The sequence below is a fragment of the Mesocricetus auratus genome, unplaced genomic scaffold (assembly GCF_017639785.1).
Source record: "Mesocricetus auratus isolate SY011 unplaced genomic scaffold, BCM_Maur_2.0 Super-Scaffold_6730, whole genome shotgun sequence".
Lineage (NCBI taxonomy): Eukaryota > Metazoa > Chordata > Mammalia > Rodentia > Cricetidae > Mesocricetus > Mesocricetus auratus.
The window spans coordinates 57368745-57387177 of record NW_024429184.1 but is presented as its reverse complement, the minus strand read 5'-3'; the positions used below and the strand labels follow the sequence as shown (position 1 = coordinate 57387177).

Genomic DNA, 18433 nt, shown 5'->3' with positions numbered 1-18433 from the left:
CCAGTGCAAGCTCTGCAACTACAACACACAGCTCAAAGCCAACTTCCAGCTCCACTGCAAGACTGATAAGCATATGCAGAAATACCAACTGGTGGCCCACATCAAAGAAGGGGGCAAAAGCAATGAGTGGAGGCTGAAGTGCATTGCCATTGGCAACCCTGTTCACCTAAAGTGCAACGCCTGTGACTACTACACCAACAGTGTGGATAAATTGCGTCTGCATACCACCAATCACAGGCATGAGGCGGCCCTGAAACTCTACAAGGTAAGCAGTGCCATCCATTTTCATTGGCACAGAGTAGATAAAAGCATTAACCATTTCAGAGTTCAGAGCACAGACTGGCAAGGAGAGGGCAGGGGCAAGGATGGACACTGCAGCTTCTGCTATCATTCCTAAGGGTATATGGAATGCCCAGCAGTGAAAACTAGGGGTTTGCTCCCTGCTCTATTTCCACCGATCTCAGGGGGCATAGATTGCTTCACTGGCCGCCTACAATAAAATTATTTTTTTCTGCAGTGTCATTAGAAAAATAGTACTTTGAAGCTATGTTTTAGTTACTGTTTTTACGGAACAAAAATATAGTGTCACTAAATATTAATGGAGGCAGGGAGGCAGGGAACAAAGTGTATCATCATTTGTTTGGTGATAAACAAGATTGACCCGGACAGGACGTTTGTATATGTGAACCCCTACTGACAGATAACAAATACAACCTTCCTCAGCATCAATTGGAAGTCTCCACTCTGTTGTTCTTTTATGTGATTGCTTTTCCAATTAGCAATGCTGCCTCCCCTCCCAAGAGGGTGTGGCATACATAAATATGCACTTAAGAAGACAAGTTCACTTTTATCTTCACTGGGATAAGCTATGCAGATGTTATTCATACATGAAAGTGATGAGCAGCATGTATTGCATGAGTCTTGATGTTTTCTGGACCCTGATAACTGAAGAATTTATTTTCTGTAGTTAGTTCACTGGATTGCCTTGATTGTCTTGGTTTCGGTACAAGTATAGCACAGTCATTTCTGTGATGAATAACTTGGTTACTTATTAAAAAAACTTCTTTTGTCTAGAGGATATTAAAATTCAGAAAATATTGCAAACCATTAGTCATTGTAACAAGCTCTAAATATGATTACAAAATCCATTTTGCAAGTGTTATCTATTGATTTATACTAGAAATCAGTGATAACTATACTATCAGGAGTCAACCAACAATTATAGTACCTATAGCTTTCCTAATCCTATTTAAATTTGCAGACACAACAGCAAAAGCAGACATGGTCATCTGGGTTAGACTCAGGAATTGCTTATTTGGTTAGTGTGCTGCTGTGAAGTTGTTTAAATTTTAGATAGATATACTATACACAAAAACTTATAGTCTCAGTGTAAGAATATGTAACATTGTTCCTGCAATATTGGCACTCCATGGATCGATAATGAAAGCATTAGATTTGGGCTGCTCAGTTTGTGGGGAGTGCAGGCCCTAATGTAAGATGGTGCGCTGCTACCTCAATGCTATTGAAAATATAATATAAAGGATTAATTGTATTATAATTCATGGGTTTGCAGCAACAGTTGACAACTGTTCAATTGCCTACTTTTTTTTCCTGTTGATACCTGACCTATTAAAAGTTTTAGAATACCTAGGAGAAAAAAACAAAACATTAAGTTTGTATAAATAATAGATTTAGACCCTGGGAGCTATATAGAATATTCATGAACTGTGTTTATATTCACGCAGTCCCTCTAACACTTTAAATTAACATGTTGTGCATAGGAGATATAAATGTACAGATTTTTCTATTTTATTACTCTCAGGTGGGAACCTAGTGAAAGGGAGAGTGTTATTGTTTATATTCTTAAAAAGGGTTACTTAATCAAACTGTCTGATAATTCTTCATATGTTGTCAGGGGTGTGTGTGTATGTGTGTGTGTGTGTGTGTGTGTGTGTGAAATTCAAGCAATTCTTTCTGTAAGTATGAGATCCCCCTTACTCTCGTGGTGCCATTCACAAAGTTCCAGGGCTCAACATGAAGTTCCCTAGGAGGGACAGTTGGGTGTTGACTTTGAATCAGCAAAGGTCAGTTACGATAAATACTTGACTCTAAAGAAGGCTGTAACACCAAGAACACAATCTGTCCCACAAGCAGAAGAAGATGCATAGTTAAGTTAAAGATCCTATAAGACATATCATTTGTTGTTTCTGGTTGTGTATCCCTTCATTAGCCGGTTATACCTAATATAATGCTTAAATATGGTCAGCAGGCAAACAGTTGTTAAATATTAAACAGAAAAATGTTACGTTAAATTCAAGGAATACCAAAAATATTTGAGTACTGAAACCTGTTATCTGACCATTCAGCTATTTTTTGCATAGTTCTAGAAATAGTCAGAAAATAAAACACTCCTGAGTAGTTATATATTGAACATGCTATTTCCAAACTGAATTCCAAAGCTATGCGATTCAGAAAGAGAGTATTTCAAACACAGAGATGAGAAGATTAGCTTGGCCAGCTTGTCTCAGCAAAATAAAATTGGTTCATAAGTAACATTAATTGCTTTTAAATGAGAACCTAACAAATTGACTTGGGCCTGGAAAAAAAAGTCATGGATTATCATATGGCTTAAATATTAAAATTAGACTTAAAATAGTTTCAGAGTTAATGACTAGACAATAATCTTCTCCATAAAATTTATTTTCATTAAGAGTTTAATTTGTACCATTTTGCACTGTGAATTATTTAGATATTAGAGGAAAGTGGCAAGTTACATTTGTAAGACAGACACAGGGCTGCAAGAAAATAGCTTCGCTCATTATTGACAACATATTGATTCATAACACTCTAAATGTGGCAACGTGTCAGTTCAATTTGAATAAAACACTCGACTGGCTTCGTTGTCAAGTTGAAGAAGCATCACCTAAAAGAGCAGTGTGCTTTATTCTGCCTAAGGAGGTTAAAAGTTAAAGGTCAAGGGTTAGTGTGAAAGCATCATCTGCCGAGCTGCTTAACTTTAAACTGATCAATTTAATGAAAATCTGTTTTACAGATGTTGTTTTAATGTATTTGGCAGGATTTAGTCAGATTTAACATTACACGCGAGGTAGTAAAAATTATTTCTTTATTTGACTAGAAAAACACCTCTCCTTTTATGTTTAAGGTGGATGGCTTGTGGGCTATGGTATTTTGGCAAAGAATCCAGAGACAGAATGTGTTGATGATGTTTCCATATGGACTAAAAAAGAAAAAGAAAAAAAAACTGTTATGTCTATTGCTAAGGATGACTGAAAGAAAAAAAAAGCTGTGTTCACTTTGGTAGTATAATGTTACTTTCCTTAGTTTTTTTTTTTCTGAAAAGCAACTTTGCTATTGTTCAAAAATCTTCCTCATTTTTTCAGCAACGTTTTCTAAAGTTCTAATACTATTTTATCTTGATGTATTTTTTCTTCAGAAACTTTAGTGATGAAAGAAAGTTGGTCAGGAAAATGAAGCAGAAAGAAAAAATTTTACATTGCCCTTAATCTTCCCTGTTAGTGCCTGGATGAGTATTTAAAGGGAATCTATCAAGGCTAAGTGTGCAGGCGGTTAAACTCTGTCTTGTAAGTTCGTGTCCATAAGCATACATGTGTAAATCTAAAACACTGGTTTTAAGATAGCTAGTTTACTAAGCTACATTATAGTTTTTAAATTTTCATGCTTCTAAATCTCTTATATTTTGGTGAATTGGTTTTTACATATTGGGTCCTTACTAAATGTTTGTATGATGTAATGAACTAATGAGTCAACCAAGGAGTGTTGCAAGGGACCTCCTTTACCTTCTCTCAGCCTTCATTCTAAAAACGCATTGTAGTTTGCTCTGCTTCTTAAATGAGCCCTGGCATTTTCTGACAAGTCCAGTGGAAAGTTGTAATAACAACCACTTAGCATTATACATGAAAGTTGGGACAGTCAAGGAAGATTTGGGCAGTATTCCAGAATACACTGGAGTGTGTTATTGGCTCTATGAGGCTGGCTTTTGTGGCCAGCCTTTTGGCTTAAACATTGCCCTGTGTTGAACAAGCCCACGCTTAGCTGTCTGTGTCCTCTGACAGCTCTCTTCTTCCTGCGTGAATGTGTGAGTGTTCACAACTTCTCTGGTTCAAAGTCAAAAACTGAACTGCTTGAGTTGCTTCTCTCCATGGGAGGGGAGGCAGAAGTAAACCCAGGAGCAAGGCAAACAAACCTGTCTGACTTCCAGAGTGCTGTTTTGCTGTTTGGATCTCACAAAGGCTAAAAGCATTGAAGCCTCGACCTGTCTCCGTGGAGAATGGTGGCACACACACAAGAGGTTTAGTTCTAGGTTCTTAAAGGGTGGCATGGACCCAAGGAGTAGTTTGTCAGTTTTTCTCGTTTATGATTTACATTAAAGAAAAGATCCAGATTAAGAACTGAAAGTCAAGGTGAGGGGAGGACGGGCATAGAAAAGAATGAAGTGCAACGAAAACAAACTGTGGAATGACTGGTATCGCCTACCCCTTTGCTGTTTTTGCTAGTAGGAAATACTGAATGGTTTGAAGTTCTCAGTGAGTCACAGGCATTTTTATAACCATCTGCCCAAATCCAACTTTGCAACCTAAAATCAAATATACCAGATATGTACCATTGTAGTCATCGATGTCATTGTTCTTGTATGGTGGTGAAAGTGCTTCGAAGATGATGCGCTACACATTTACATTAAGGTCATTGTATAAAGGCAATTGCAATATGGGTATGCTCTGAGAAATCCCAACAGGTTTTTCTGACTCTTATTCTAGGTATTTGTTTAGATGAAGAAAGCTGTGTTCAGATATAAACAAAAGTTTTCCCTGACTGAACATTAGTCTGAATATGGAAATATTTTTGTACTTTTTGTATTAGCTTCACATTAATGTTCATTTCAAGGTTGAAAAGCAGTGTGAAATTTAATTCCAGTTGTACTTTTTTGTGAGTAATCACAATTCAAATTATTCCATTCTATACTCATATTAAAAGACAGGCAGAGGTTGAAAATAATTTCTAGTAGAACAATCCATGCTTGCATAATACTTAGAACTAATAAATACACAGATCAAATAAAGAGGAACCGGTTAGCTAATAGCAACTAATGAATCACGAGTGTTTTCAGATCACACTGTAATTGGCTGGCCTTTCCGACTAAACAGTCTTCTGTTCCTAAGCATGATGTTGCCTGAAACTTAGCCATGTGTAAATCAGGCCACTTTGGTACAAATGTGAACTTCTGTCACTGTATTCATGTGGCAAGCACTTTTTTCACCTCCAAAGCTATTAATTATAAACAGGTGGACACATTTTATCCAAGCTTAATTGTATCTATGTCAAGGTAAATAAAAATAATATTGGTGTTGAAATTGTTATCAAACCTAGACACAATTTTGAAAAATGGAAAATGTGGCATTCTACTCCCTTGTGTCTTTCCCTAACCTGGGCTTCTGTCATTCCTCTATGTGTATGATGCTGCTCTCCTTCCCATCTACATCTTCTGCTCATGGAAGTACTCCATGTTGCAAGATCAGCTAGCTTCCAATTCTAAGCATTCTTTTAATTAAGGGGAAATAAGAAAGTCCATAAAAACAGAGACACTTCTATCATGGTAAATGACTTTCTAGTCCTTTTCAGAGTGAAATGTTGTTAATGTATTTGCTTATTCTGGAAGAATTTCTGTGTTAGGGAGGTTAGAGGTGTATTAGGGCTGAGGGAATCAGTTGGGAGTCAGACTAGGAAGAACAGTCCCCTTGCTGGGCGTTAGTGGCGCGCGCCTTTAATCCCAGTACTCGGGAGGCAGAGGCAGGCGGATCTCTGTAAGTTCAAGGCCAGCCTAGTCTACAGAGCGAGTTCCAGGACAGCCTCCAAAACAAAACAGAGAAACCCTGTCTCGAAAAAACAAAGCAAAACAAACCAACCAACCAACCAACCAAAAAAGAACAGTCACCTTTCCTAAAGCTCCTTCCATTTACCTCTTCTGAATACACCCACTGCATGAACACACAACACCATCACTGCCTCCACACAAACACACTTCAGAAATCCAGTCAACAGCTTGGCACTACTGCTCACTCCAGGACCCAGGAACGTGTCAACTTGATTTTGCAATTCACATATTTCTGTATTTTGTGCTCATTCTATCTAACCTGGAATGTTGACACATTTTATGCAAAAACATGAAATGGCTTATTTGTGACCTGTCATGGTGTCACTTAGGTAAAACGAACAAAAGTGTTGTCACATAATTCTGGCTCTCACACAGGTTTCCCTGGCTTAATGCTTCTGTCCCTTTCCCTTGGAGCTGGTATGCAGTCGTTGAAGCGCTCAAAGGGCTTGGGGCTGGCACACAGCAGCACAACCACAGTCATATGTTAGGCAGGCCTCATACTGCTGAAAGGGTCTTGGCCTGGGGTGGAGTGAGGAGGAGCTGGCATGTGCATAATGACCACAGTTCTGCTTCCAGAACATCTGGCCTCCCCAAGCCCTACTGCAGATGCTTTACCAAGTTTGTTTTGAGTCTGAGCCTATGCTGAGGGGAAGTTCACACAGACATGCAGATGTATTCATCATTCAGACAATCTGAGCATGAGAGGTGATTTCTCCTCACACTGTCAGTGGCTTTCAGGAGAGCTTGAGAGGATATGATTTATTAAAAAAGTGAATCAGGACCACAGAGGTATAGCAACACCTCACCATGAGGAAAGGTTTTCATGCACTCTATAATGTAGGTGTATTGATTATGCCAACACAAGGGTCTTAGCTACATCTGCAGAATACCTAGAAGATATGCAACTTCTTGTGTCCAATACACAGACAAGCATTTATTGATCATCTACTGCTTGTGAGGCTTTGACTATAACTGCATAGTGAGTGTGCCCAATAGTGTAGTGGATAATAAGCTGGCTGCCCAAGTGCTATGCAGAGACAGAGGTTTCTGAGGTTGCCTTTTCACACAGCTCTTCACAATTGTAAGTTCAATTTGGACCCAGGGGCATACCTAACAGTTAGAAGTTTCATGATGTTTTCAATCATGTTTAGTCAAGAGCCTGAATGTGCCAACTCTCTTGAATTGCCCATAGTTACACTATAATCCTATTTGTGTATCTTTGCAGGCTTCAGTTACTCCATTGCATAGCAACATTTATTCATCCATTTAAGATGAGAATTATGTTGGAAATTTTAATGCAAAAAAGAGCTTTCCTTAGTTTATACACGCATGCTATGTGTTGTTGAAAAATAAAATGAAGAAAAACCATTAAGAATGTCCAGTTACAACTTGAATCCACCCCTCTACAGAATCAGGATGCTCCTTTAAAAATGAATCCAAGAAAACATGTAAATATAGTTTACAAAGCAGTCAGTGAGCATTCTGACTAAGGGTACATCACCATGTTGACTTGTTATAAAGGGATCATCACAGATAAGAATTGTGCACAGCAACATTTTGTTTCATTTGGTTCAATAATATTTAGTCAATATTCTAATGTCTTATGAGTTGTGGTGACACGTACTTATAATTGTGGGACTAAGGCGGGAACCTGGTTCACAGTATGACCCTGTTGTGAGGTAAGAGGTGAAAGCAAACAAATCCTGTATCTTTTAAGGATAAGAAAAATACTTTAATAGCATGGAAAATATATTCCATATAATATTTACATGTATAATGCACATATATAAAAGCATATGATAATAGATTCACCTAAAGTGTTTCTATCAAAAGAAATATTTGATAACATAAAATATATATTGGCTTCTCATCTTGGTAAAGGAGTAAGTGTTAGTGTTATATTTCCCTTTCAAGCTGTGTGTGTGTGTGTGTGTGTGTGTGTGTGTGCATTCATGCATGCACACATGCACGTATGTGATATTGCCTGTGCTGTTCTTTGTGTGTGATGTATGTACTTGTTAGTGTAGACATGTGGACAAGGCATGTGAATAAAGCCTCTATACTAACGCATCCACACATATATTGATAGAGGCCAGAGGTATACATCAGGTGTCTGACCCTATTGCTCTCCACTTTTATTTATTGAAGTGGGGTCTCTCGCTGAACCTGAACCTCATGGATTCAGCTAGGCTGACTGGTAAATGATCTTCATGGGCTCTCCTATCACAGCCTTCACCATTCTCCAGTGCTGGGATTACAGGCACACAGCATCATGATAGGCTCTTTTATATGAGGAATCTAAACGTGGGGCCTCTTTCTTGTGTAGCAGGCATTTTAGAAACTGAGCTGTCTTTTCAGACCCCCTCAAGCAAATTTAAAAAGTAATGCAGAGGAAGTGTAGGGCTGAAGAATTATACACCTGGATATTTGATTAGATAAGTAATGGAAAGAAAACTTGAGGTGGAAAGACAGACCCAACTGCATGGTGATCCCAGTTTTGGAGAAAACCTTTTAAAGTTTTGTAATATTGATTTTGTTTTGGTTTTCATTTGTGACTATGTATTCTGTTGCAAGAGGATCTTCATTTATTCGTAGGGCTGGCAGTTTGCAGTCTCTATGTGATTGATGGTATACTGGGCAGTCTCTTTCCAAAAATGTTTCTTCTCTTGGTGCCAGATGGTCTATTGACAAAGAGATTACATTGAAATTTTATTGTTCTATTTTTTTTTTGCCTTTTACAATGACACTGCTTTTTGAAGAAAGATTGTACTGACCAAAGTTGTAAGTTAAATGCTACATGTTCATTGTATCATCACTCTTCCAGAGACCTCTACACAATTATTCACACTTAAGCATATGTAGAAACCAATTTCAGAGGTTTCTCAGGTCCTCACAGAAAGTAAGATCTTGGTCTTGAATTATAACTCTGTGCTCTTTCTAGCCCAGGGCCAGGCATACTTATAGAGATCCGTCAATAAGAAAACCCTTGAGGACAGCAAAGGCATAGAAGGAAAGTAGAGAGGCTGATGCCTGATAAACTTTACCATTTCGTCTTTAGCATCTTCATGTTGGGTACCACTTTCCTGTCTCTAAACCAGAAGATTTTCTAAGAGTCTAGCCAGGGAGAGTGGGAATTGATACACAAATGCCAGAAATGACACTCTTGAACCAGTGTTCTACTAGCCGGGAGGGAAAACTGGTAGTTAAGTGGTCACCCGAGTATTTCCTGTCCAAATGGAATTCTTTTGCTTTCAGCAACTTCCTTGGATTGGCATGTTTGTGTGTTTGGTGTATTGAACGGGATTGATTAATCGAATATTTATCACTTTTAGTGCTGGAGCTTGCAGTGCTTGCTGGTTAAGCCCCTTTCGGAAGCTGCATTATTTCATTTAGGTCACCAGGGAACCCCAGCAGTCATGCATTAATGGTTCCCCACTGGTCTAACAAAGGAGATGGTGGAATGTGGCTATGCATGCAGGCATTCAGGAACAACTGGAGCAGTCCTTCACCCAGAGGCTGAGCCACCTCTCTCTTTTTCCTAGCGGCTTAAGGAGGCCTGATCACATGTAACCTATTAGAATTGTTTAAAATACCCTGTTGTTTTGAATTCTTAATTTCATAGTTTTATATCATTGCTTATTTTGAATCATAACCTACCTTCCATTCTACCTTGGATTGAGGGATTTTTTTTTGGTTCATTTTATTCAAAGAGTGTATGTTGGGGTAACATAAGTTGATGAACAAACTCTTTTCTCTTCAAATTTTGGACACATATTTTACTGCGAACCCCAGTGTCATGCTAGAACTTACACTGGTTAGACATGGAGATGTTTGAGGAAATGAACCTGGCTGCTTGACCCTGTAAGATTTGTTTGGTCATTCCCATTGATGTTGTTGACCACATATGTTAATGAAAAGGTCTTTTATTGGAAAGTGGGAATTGTCTGAGTTTTGGAAGGACTGACTTGTTACTGATGATGAAGTCTCTGTAGGTAGTAGGTGAAAAGCAAGGAAGTAGATCTTGGTTATTCTATTGGGTATATCTTTCAAAGACTTTAGATATTTCTAGCTGTCCATCTGGCAAGGCAGGGGATAGATAACATTAGCTGTTTGAGAACGCAAGTCCTCAGGGACTAAATTTATCCAGTGCTCAAATGTAAGATATTGGGTAGCAAGCTTAATTGCCATCACATCTGCAGTCAGTTTGCAAACCATGTTTGTCAATATGTTTGCAGCATTCATTAGAGCTTTTCTACAGAATTTCTAGTGATGTTATTTAATAAAGACTCAAAGCCTAAGTGGGGATAATTTGAGGATCATAATTTGTTGTTTAGAATTTATTCCATTGGTGAATTTATGTTTTACTATAGTTAGAAAGGCTGAAAACTTTTTATTTACAACATAATGGTAAATATTACTGTCCTTTACTAAGAAGTCTTCCAACATCTTTTGATAAATAATTGGTGAGATCAAGCTCTGTCATCATCATTGTCATCATCATCATCACTATTATCAGCATGCAGTGAGAAATAACTCTAAAGTGGGAAGGGCTTCAAGGACAAAATACTGTCTCATTATTGGATTCTTGCTTGTTTATCTTTTGTTAAAAAAATCAAATAACTAAGACAAATTATTTGCTAGTGTAGAAGCAACCAACTTTTCAATGATGACTGTTTCTTAAGAATCTTCTCCCAGTCTTGTAGCAAGCTTTTTCATTGGCCACCAGCTCACAAATAATGACATGGAGACTTCTTATAATTACGAAAGCTTGGCCTTTAGGTTAGGCTTGTTCACAACTAACTCTTATGACTTAAATTAATCTTCCTCTTTTAATCTGTGTTCTATGTCATGGCTTTTTCACCTCTTCTCCATTTCTGTACTTCTGACTTTTTCCACATCTCCTGGCATCTCTTGTACAACTTGATAATCTCCCCTTCCTCTCTCTGCCTAGAAGTCCCGCCTATCTCTCCTGCCTAGCTATTAGACTTTAAGTTTCTTATTTCACCAATCACAGCAACACATCTTCACACAGTGTACTAATATTCTACAACACACTCTCATAAACAAATTCCTTAAAAATAGATATAAGGGTTCTATGATTTGAACCTGGTGTCTTATGTTCTGAATGCCTAGTCCCCAACTGATAGCACCTTGGTAAAAGACACTGGGAGGTGATACTTGCCTAAATGAGGTAGGTGGATCCTTGAGGGATGTATTATTCTTGATCACTTCCTGCTGCTGTTTCTGCTTCCTGGCCCACCCTGATGTGAACTTGGCTGCTCCTTTGTGGTTCTCTCACCAGTGATGGGCTTGGATACCCTCTAGGTCTGTAAGCCAAAATACGCCTTTTCTCCCACAAGCTGTTTTTGTCCAACAGTTTAGCTGTAATAATACAAAATTAACCAAAACAAAAGGCAATTTATAAATAGCTTTTCTTCAGAGCAGAAATTCAGTCTTTGAATCTCTTAATTTCTTAAGTATTGGAAAATCTAAAATGGTCTTTCTGTTGACCTTTTTAGATTTAGAACATTCTTTTAAATAGTGAGACAGAAGTATTTCTTCCTTTAACTCACATTTCAGCAAGTGACTTAATTTCCCAATAGCCCAATATTTTTGGTTTTACTTAGATGTGTGTTTTAAAACAGATTAGCATGTGTCATTGTTTCCTGCAAGCACTTCTAGCACATACACTCACTTTATCACTTCCCTTCAGCACTCTGGGTGCCCCTTCAGTGACAATAGCTTGATTTTAAAACGACGGATACAGAAACGGTTTGTGAAAATCAAATACACACATATGTACAGACACACTTTTTTTCCAAATGAGCAATTTAATTCTTTCACTGAAGAAAAGTGTGCGTATATTTAGGTTGACATGTGTAAGGTGTTAAAAATGATAAACATAAGATGAAAATTATACTTTATTTGATATGTTTTGTATGGATTCATGAAACTCTACTTATAAGTACATTATTCATATCATGGAGCAAATTGTGTGTGTTTGAAGCGGGGGAAATTTCTATATATGAAAACGTATTAAAATTGATGAAGATCATGAGTTAATCAGTAATTCCCTGTACTTTGTTTTAAAGTAGAGTGCAGGAGTTTCTTCCTGTACACTGTGTTTTTCATCCTTACAGATAATAAGCCTTTGATGATATTGTGCATGACTCGGAAGCAAGTACTAAGTGATGCTGAATGTACACATGACTAATCAAAGGTTCAGAGAACAGGATCTGATATTGCAAAAGTGATAGGTCCTCTAAAAAGTAAATAGTGTCACTAATGGCACATGGAGCCTTTCTACCTTAAACAGGCAGATCCTGACTCTAACCATGGAGAAAGTTGCTTTTCACACAAGCTTTTGCACTAAGTCTCTTAAGATTTTTTTTCTTTTAAAGTGTTTCTCAAATTCATGTCTACATAGTTAATATTCTATTCTTTCTTTGGTCTTAAAACAACAGCAGATTCTACAAGCTTCTCAGAGGTATTGAAACACAGGCCCTCAGACACCCAAACAACATCTTAAGTTGATCACTGTGGGATAATAACCAAAAAAGGCAGGAATCTTAGTGTTCAAATGCAATTATTGAAGAAACAGAGACAAATAACCAATGAAAAATTTTATGTTAGAACAGAAAGAAACGTAATTTTTATGTCTCAAATTCTAGTATCTGTGGCTTCTGAAGAACATCAAGTCTTGTCTCAGCTTTTCTGTGCCTGCTGATGTTTTAAATTTATTATTACTATTATTTGTAAGGACTTTATTGAGATGCAGTTCATACTCCATTCATTTCATCTATTTAAAATGCAATTGAATAGTATTTAAAATATTCACAGGATTATGTAGCCATCATTATAATTGACTCTTGAATATTTTCCTTAGCTGAAAAGGAAATCTTGTACTAATTTAGTTGCCCATAACCAACCTGAACTCTCACTCCCATGGCCCTGGGCAATAGCTAATTGCTTTCTGTCTCTATAGATTTGATTATTATGGTCATTGATATAGATGCAACCACAGTGTATGGCGTCTTTTGTGAGGCTTCTTTCACTTAGCATAATGTTTTCAAAATTCATCAATGCTTTCATGGGTTTTAGCATTGGGCATAGCATCTTTTATTTATGTTTCTTCAGATAAACATTTGGTTGTTTTCACTTTGCGTCTATTATGGATAATTATGCTAAAACATTTTTTATATATAAGCTTTGCTTTCATTTCTCTGAGTTAGGTACTCTGCAATAGGATTTCAGAATGAGCAATTACTAATATCACCTAGATTTTTTTCATTACCGCCAGTGTTTTCTTATTTTACGCTTGGCCAACTCACTGCCAATTGTCTTTCAAAAAATACTTTAAAGACTTGCCTAACATGTAGAAGACCTTGGGTTTGATTACTAGTAACACACACACACACACACACACACACACACACACACACACACACACTCTGAACCCCTTCACATTTTTGTTATTATCCCAGTGATACTATACTTTTCGTCTTCTGTTCCCTTCTGGCCAACTGGCTTAGTGAAGAAATTTAATAATAGCATTTGTTGAGTATGTGTTCAGTGTTACATGTTCATTATCTTGTTTTTTGTTTTAAGACTTAAAAACAAAATTTCTAATCATATGCATGCATGTGTGTCTGTGTGTTAAATATGGAAACATTAATGCAGATGCCTGCAGAGGCCAGAAGAGAGTATCAGATTCCCTGGAGCCAGAGCAACAGAGAGTTGTGAGCAACAGAGAGTTGTGATGTGGATGCTGGGAAACAAGGTCCAGTCCACGGAGCCATTTCTCTGTCCCTAGTAAGATGTTAGATATTGTTGCAGGATGTTTGATTGCAGTGTAACACCCCAAGACTGTGTTAATAAAGTCAACCTTGAATCAGGGGGTGGAACCAGTCACAAGCTGACCAGGATTAGCCACAGAGAAGTCAGGAAGCACAGAAAGGAGTAGGGGCGGGATTCACTGATGCAACACAACTTCTCTTAGAGATGGGTATAGTTATTAGGAAAGTTTGAAGATGAAATCAATATAAAAGAAAACTTACTTAATTGTCCAAGCTCTCACAGCTGGTAATACCGATGACTAAGTTAGATTAGAACTCAGTCTGGCTCATTAATCAGGATAAGGCATCACAATAAAGACACTGCATTGAAAGACAGTACCTGGCCAGGAGAGTTCTGCTTATGGCACAAAGAGATGGATTTAAGGATGTGACTATCATAGATGCTCATGGTAGGGATGAACCCTTGAGAGGCAAAAGAAAAGTAATGATGAGATGGATGGAGATTAAAAGAAGGCAAGTTAGCAAAACTTTGCACAGTAAAACACAAGCTTCAGCTTTTGGCTATCTGAATGTTGACTATTTCATTCATAGAATATTCTTTTTGCTGTCATAAAATTAAAATCTATGTGAATGATACTATATTTTTAAATAATATCTGCCAATTGAATTTACAGCAAGACTGAAAATTGATGTATTTTAAGATGGTTTATATTAGCTAAAATATATTTCTGTTAAATTAATATTTGAATAATACAAACATTTATTTATCACATTGGTAATCAAATCAAAACAAACAAACAAAAAGCTCTGTGATGGATTCTATAGACAAATAAGACAGCCATCAAGGGAATATATGACGAACTTCCTGCCCTCAACAAACTCACAGCTTTTTAAAGGGAATTATACACCTTTTCTCTGTGATTTCCTTTCCTTTATAGGCTATCCCTACTGAGCAGCTCCCTGTGTTCCAGTTTGAAAGAATGCCTTTGGTAGTTTACATAATACACTGAGCAAATCTGGGCCTTCCTGGCACTAGAGAATTTATATGTAGATTTCCTTTAGTATTTGAGGAAAAAAGTTAGATTCTATCCTTGCAGAAGTTTGAGGAAGAATGACTTTATGGTTCTATCCCAAAAAAGAAAAAAAAAAAAGCAAACAGACCCAGTAATAGGAAAATTAAAGACTTCTGTCTCCTTTGCCTCTACAACACTACCTATGGAGTGTCTGGAGTGCATCTTTTTTTTTGTGTTTTCACAATAGTAAGGCTGTAAACAAGCAAGGATTATTTCCCCCTTATATGGGTATGGAAAATAATCTATTTCTTATGTTTAATATAATAATCAGGGTAAGGCAGCCTTCATATTTTATCTGTAGCTCTTCTAGACACAACACTATTAGATTCAAATAATTGCTAATTTTCCTTCATCGGGTTTGTTGGCATGGGCACAATGAGGTCAGGTGTTAAGCTGCCAGTGTTCCTAAGGACATTGCCATGGCACAGTTCCCTCTATTTACCATGAGAATAAATTAAGGAGATATTCTTCAGGAAATCGTGATAATCTTCCTTATTCTTTTATGATAAAAGATTCTTCATGCTGCTTTTGTGAGTTGGAAACAGGGAAACTGGACCATAGACTGATGAGTTCAGCATTTGTGTCAATGAAAACTTGATTAGATTAATAAGCATGGACAATGGAATGTATCACTTTTGATGTTCCCCTATTATTAATTAATTAGGGGTAAAGTGTGAAGAGAACATGTGGGGTGATATCTTAGAAAGTCAATAAAAGCTATTCATGGTCCTCTAGCTTTCTGTGCAGCTTCAGAAAAATTTAAAAGAAAGTCAGATTCAGACATTTTCTGTCTTCAGTTGTCAAATCATCAAAGTGACTTTCTCCTCTTTATGTGCTACTTTAGAATTATTTTTGTGCCTTACTTAGTATATTAGTAAAAGGAGGGAAATATCCCCCAACACCTAAGTTTAATTAAGATCTGTAGAACTTAATTAAGGTACAAAAACAGCTTTGAAAAATGTGTTGCATAATGAAACTTTTCTTACATGTGTAGAATATTTCAACAAATCTTTGTCACTGGGAGTGAGTTGTGTATTGGGGAAAGCTTCTTTCTTGTTATTTGGAAGATGCTTTCATTTTTAATTTCTGCACGTATACTTGGTTACTATGGCACCTGCAATTTGTCCTGAAAAGTCTTTCATACTTATATCTCCATCACTGGCCTTCAGGTGGAGTTTGCTTTGAACAGGAATGCAGCTCTCTATTCATCAACTTAAAAAGGGGGACTACAGTTCATAGAAACATGACTGCTTGTGTTTCCTTGAATGTGCTTCCACCCCAATATCCATTCTTTCTTAGAATTTGCTTTCAGAAAAGGAACCACGCATGACACTTTTAATTCTAGTTTTCAAGTCTTCCAATTGAGAATTTGCAAGTGAGTAGTTAGGAAGTGAGTCTCACAGCTGAACACTAAACTACTGAAATATTTGCGTGTGATGCTACTTTTGCTTTAGTCTGTGGGATGTTACATCTACCCCATATCTAGGCTATGCGTTCTGAGTTACAAATAGATTTGGAAAAGGAGAATTGACTTAATGGGTCTTTGAAATCTATATCAGCTTAGTCACATCTGGGTCTTCATCCCTGAATTTATGTCCAACTTTAACAAATACCTCTTCTTTTTTGGGGGGTGGGGGTTGAGACAGGGTTTCTCTCTGACTTTGGAGGCTGTCCTGGAATTAGCTCTTGTAGATCATACTGGTCAGTAATTCACAGAGATCTGCCTACCTCTGCCTCCCAAGTGTTGGGAACAGATGCATCTTCTTAAACTACTAATGTACTTATATGTCTCTTGGCTGGTTTTCTTCATTTTTTTGTTTATTTAATCCAGGAGTGTATGTTCATGTCATTTTCCTATAACTATAAAGACAAGCAAAAAATCTTTTATAGAGAGATGTCTGAATTACCCATACTAAACACCTTACTTTGTCCATTCACTTCATTTATTTGTTTACTGGAGCCTATACTGCCAGGACCCATCAGGTGATAAGTATCATAGATGCAGATCTTGCTGTGGCAGAGTTTATAGTTTAGTAGGAGAGACAGATAACCATTAAACTTATAATCATTGGCCAAACAAAGAAATACCTATTGAATATAGGAAGCAAGTAGTATAATGACAGCTTTTGGTTAGGAACACTTGTCTATGTCACCAGTACCTTCCTATTTGTATAAATTAACTTCTTTAAATCTTGGAGCAAAGTGAAGAATCTGGGACAATTTTAAGAAAGCTAGGGGTAGAAGTAAGGTGACTTCTTTTGATATTGGTAATATAAAACTTGTCGCTGTCATTATTATTACTATTGTGTATGCGAGCAGGTACATGTGCAGCAGATCAAAGGACAGTGTTGGTTCTCATTTGCCAAGTGCTGCCCACTGTGTCTGTTGAGACATCCTATCTCAATGTCCAAGAACTCAGCTTTGTAAATGAGAATGACTGACCAGCAAGCACTGTGGTCCTGTCTCCTGCTTCTTCAGAACCAGTGTTATATGTGTGCATCATTTTCACCATGTCCAGCTCCTTGTAGATGGATTCCAGGGGACTGAACTCAGCTCTTCATCCTTAAGGAGAGTCCCTTACAGACTGAGCTCTCATCCAAGTCTAGACATGAAAAAATTTAAAAGTACAATCACCAGAAATGTTTTCAAAATTTTATAGTCCCGAGATGCTATATGAAAATGTGTCCTCAAAATGACTTTATCTCCAACCCGCAGATTTGAACAGAATATAATACAGAAAGGTAGATGAGATGAAACTGACTAGTAGACTCCCTAGTTGAATTTGTACAATATACTAATTCCAAGGTCACAACCTCCTATTTAAATAAACAGTTGTGGTTGATAGTCAGCAAAATTTGGGGTGCTTTGTAGGAGGGTATAACTTGCTGGCAGATCTAAAGTCCCCAGAAAAAGAAGGGTAGCCATAGTGGCAATGCTAATCCTGGTTCAGGAATTCACACCTGGCACTCTCCAGGAACCCCACTTCAGGGATGTAGATTTTGCTAGGGTCTGTTCCATGAATCCATCCCAAGTATTGTCCGTATCTTGTGCATCATTTTGCCCCAAAGGACAGGAGATTGACCTGAATTTGTACATCAACATCCCACTAGAGAAAGATAAATTCAAAGTCTTCACATAGGAAAACTTTCTTGATGGGCTGCACACCTTTAAAACCAGCACTTGGGTGGCAGAGACAGGCAAATCTCTGTGAATTCCAAGCCAGACTAGTCTACATGGTAATTTTCAAAACAGCCAGGCTATGTGAAAGAGATCTTGCCTCAAAATCAAATAAAAATAAATAAGTAGATAAATAAATAAGAAAAACAGAGCTTACAAAACAGTTCTTTTGTTGCTATTGTTGAAGGTTTGTCACTTAGATGAGCTATTGAGGCAGGAAATCATTTTCTAGGTCCTGAAGTAGGAAAATATCCCCACCCCAACATGCATACAGGCAAACAAACAAAATGCAAGGCTGTTGGATTGAATTTTGTAGGAATAGCTTTTTAGGGAAAATTTTTTAGGATGATGTTTGCCTCATTGTGGTTGCAGAAATCCACTTTCCCTGTGTAGGAAGATATCCACAGGGCATAGATATATATTCTATTTTCTAAACAGGAATCTTTTGGGTCTCAGGAGAACCGACTTCCACGGGC

General features: G+C 37.4%; 1 protein-coding gene across 1 annotated transcript in view; it reads left to right on the top strand.

Annotated features, from left to right (window-relative positions):
• Positions 1 to 18433, top strand: part of Zfhx4 (zinc finger homeobox 4) — a 187081-nt gene that overhangs the window by 26024 nt on the left and 142624 nt on the right. The window contains 1 exon segment of the mRNA XM_005066775.4: positions 1 to 265. This exon segment is cut by the window's left edge and continues 238 nt beyond it. Coding sequence (XP_005066832.2) covers positions 1 to 265 — 265 coding nt within the window.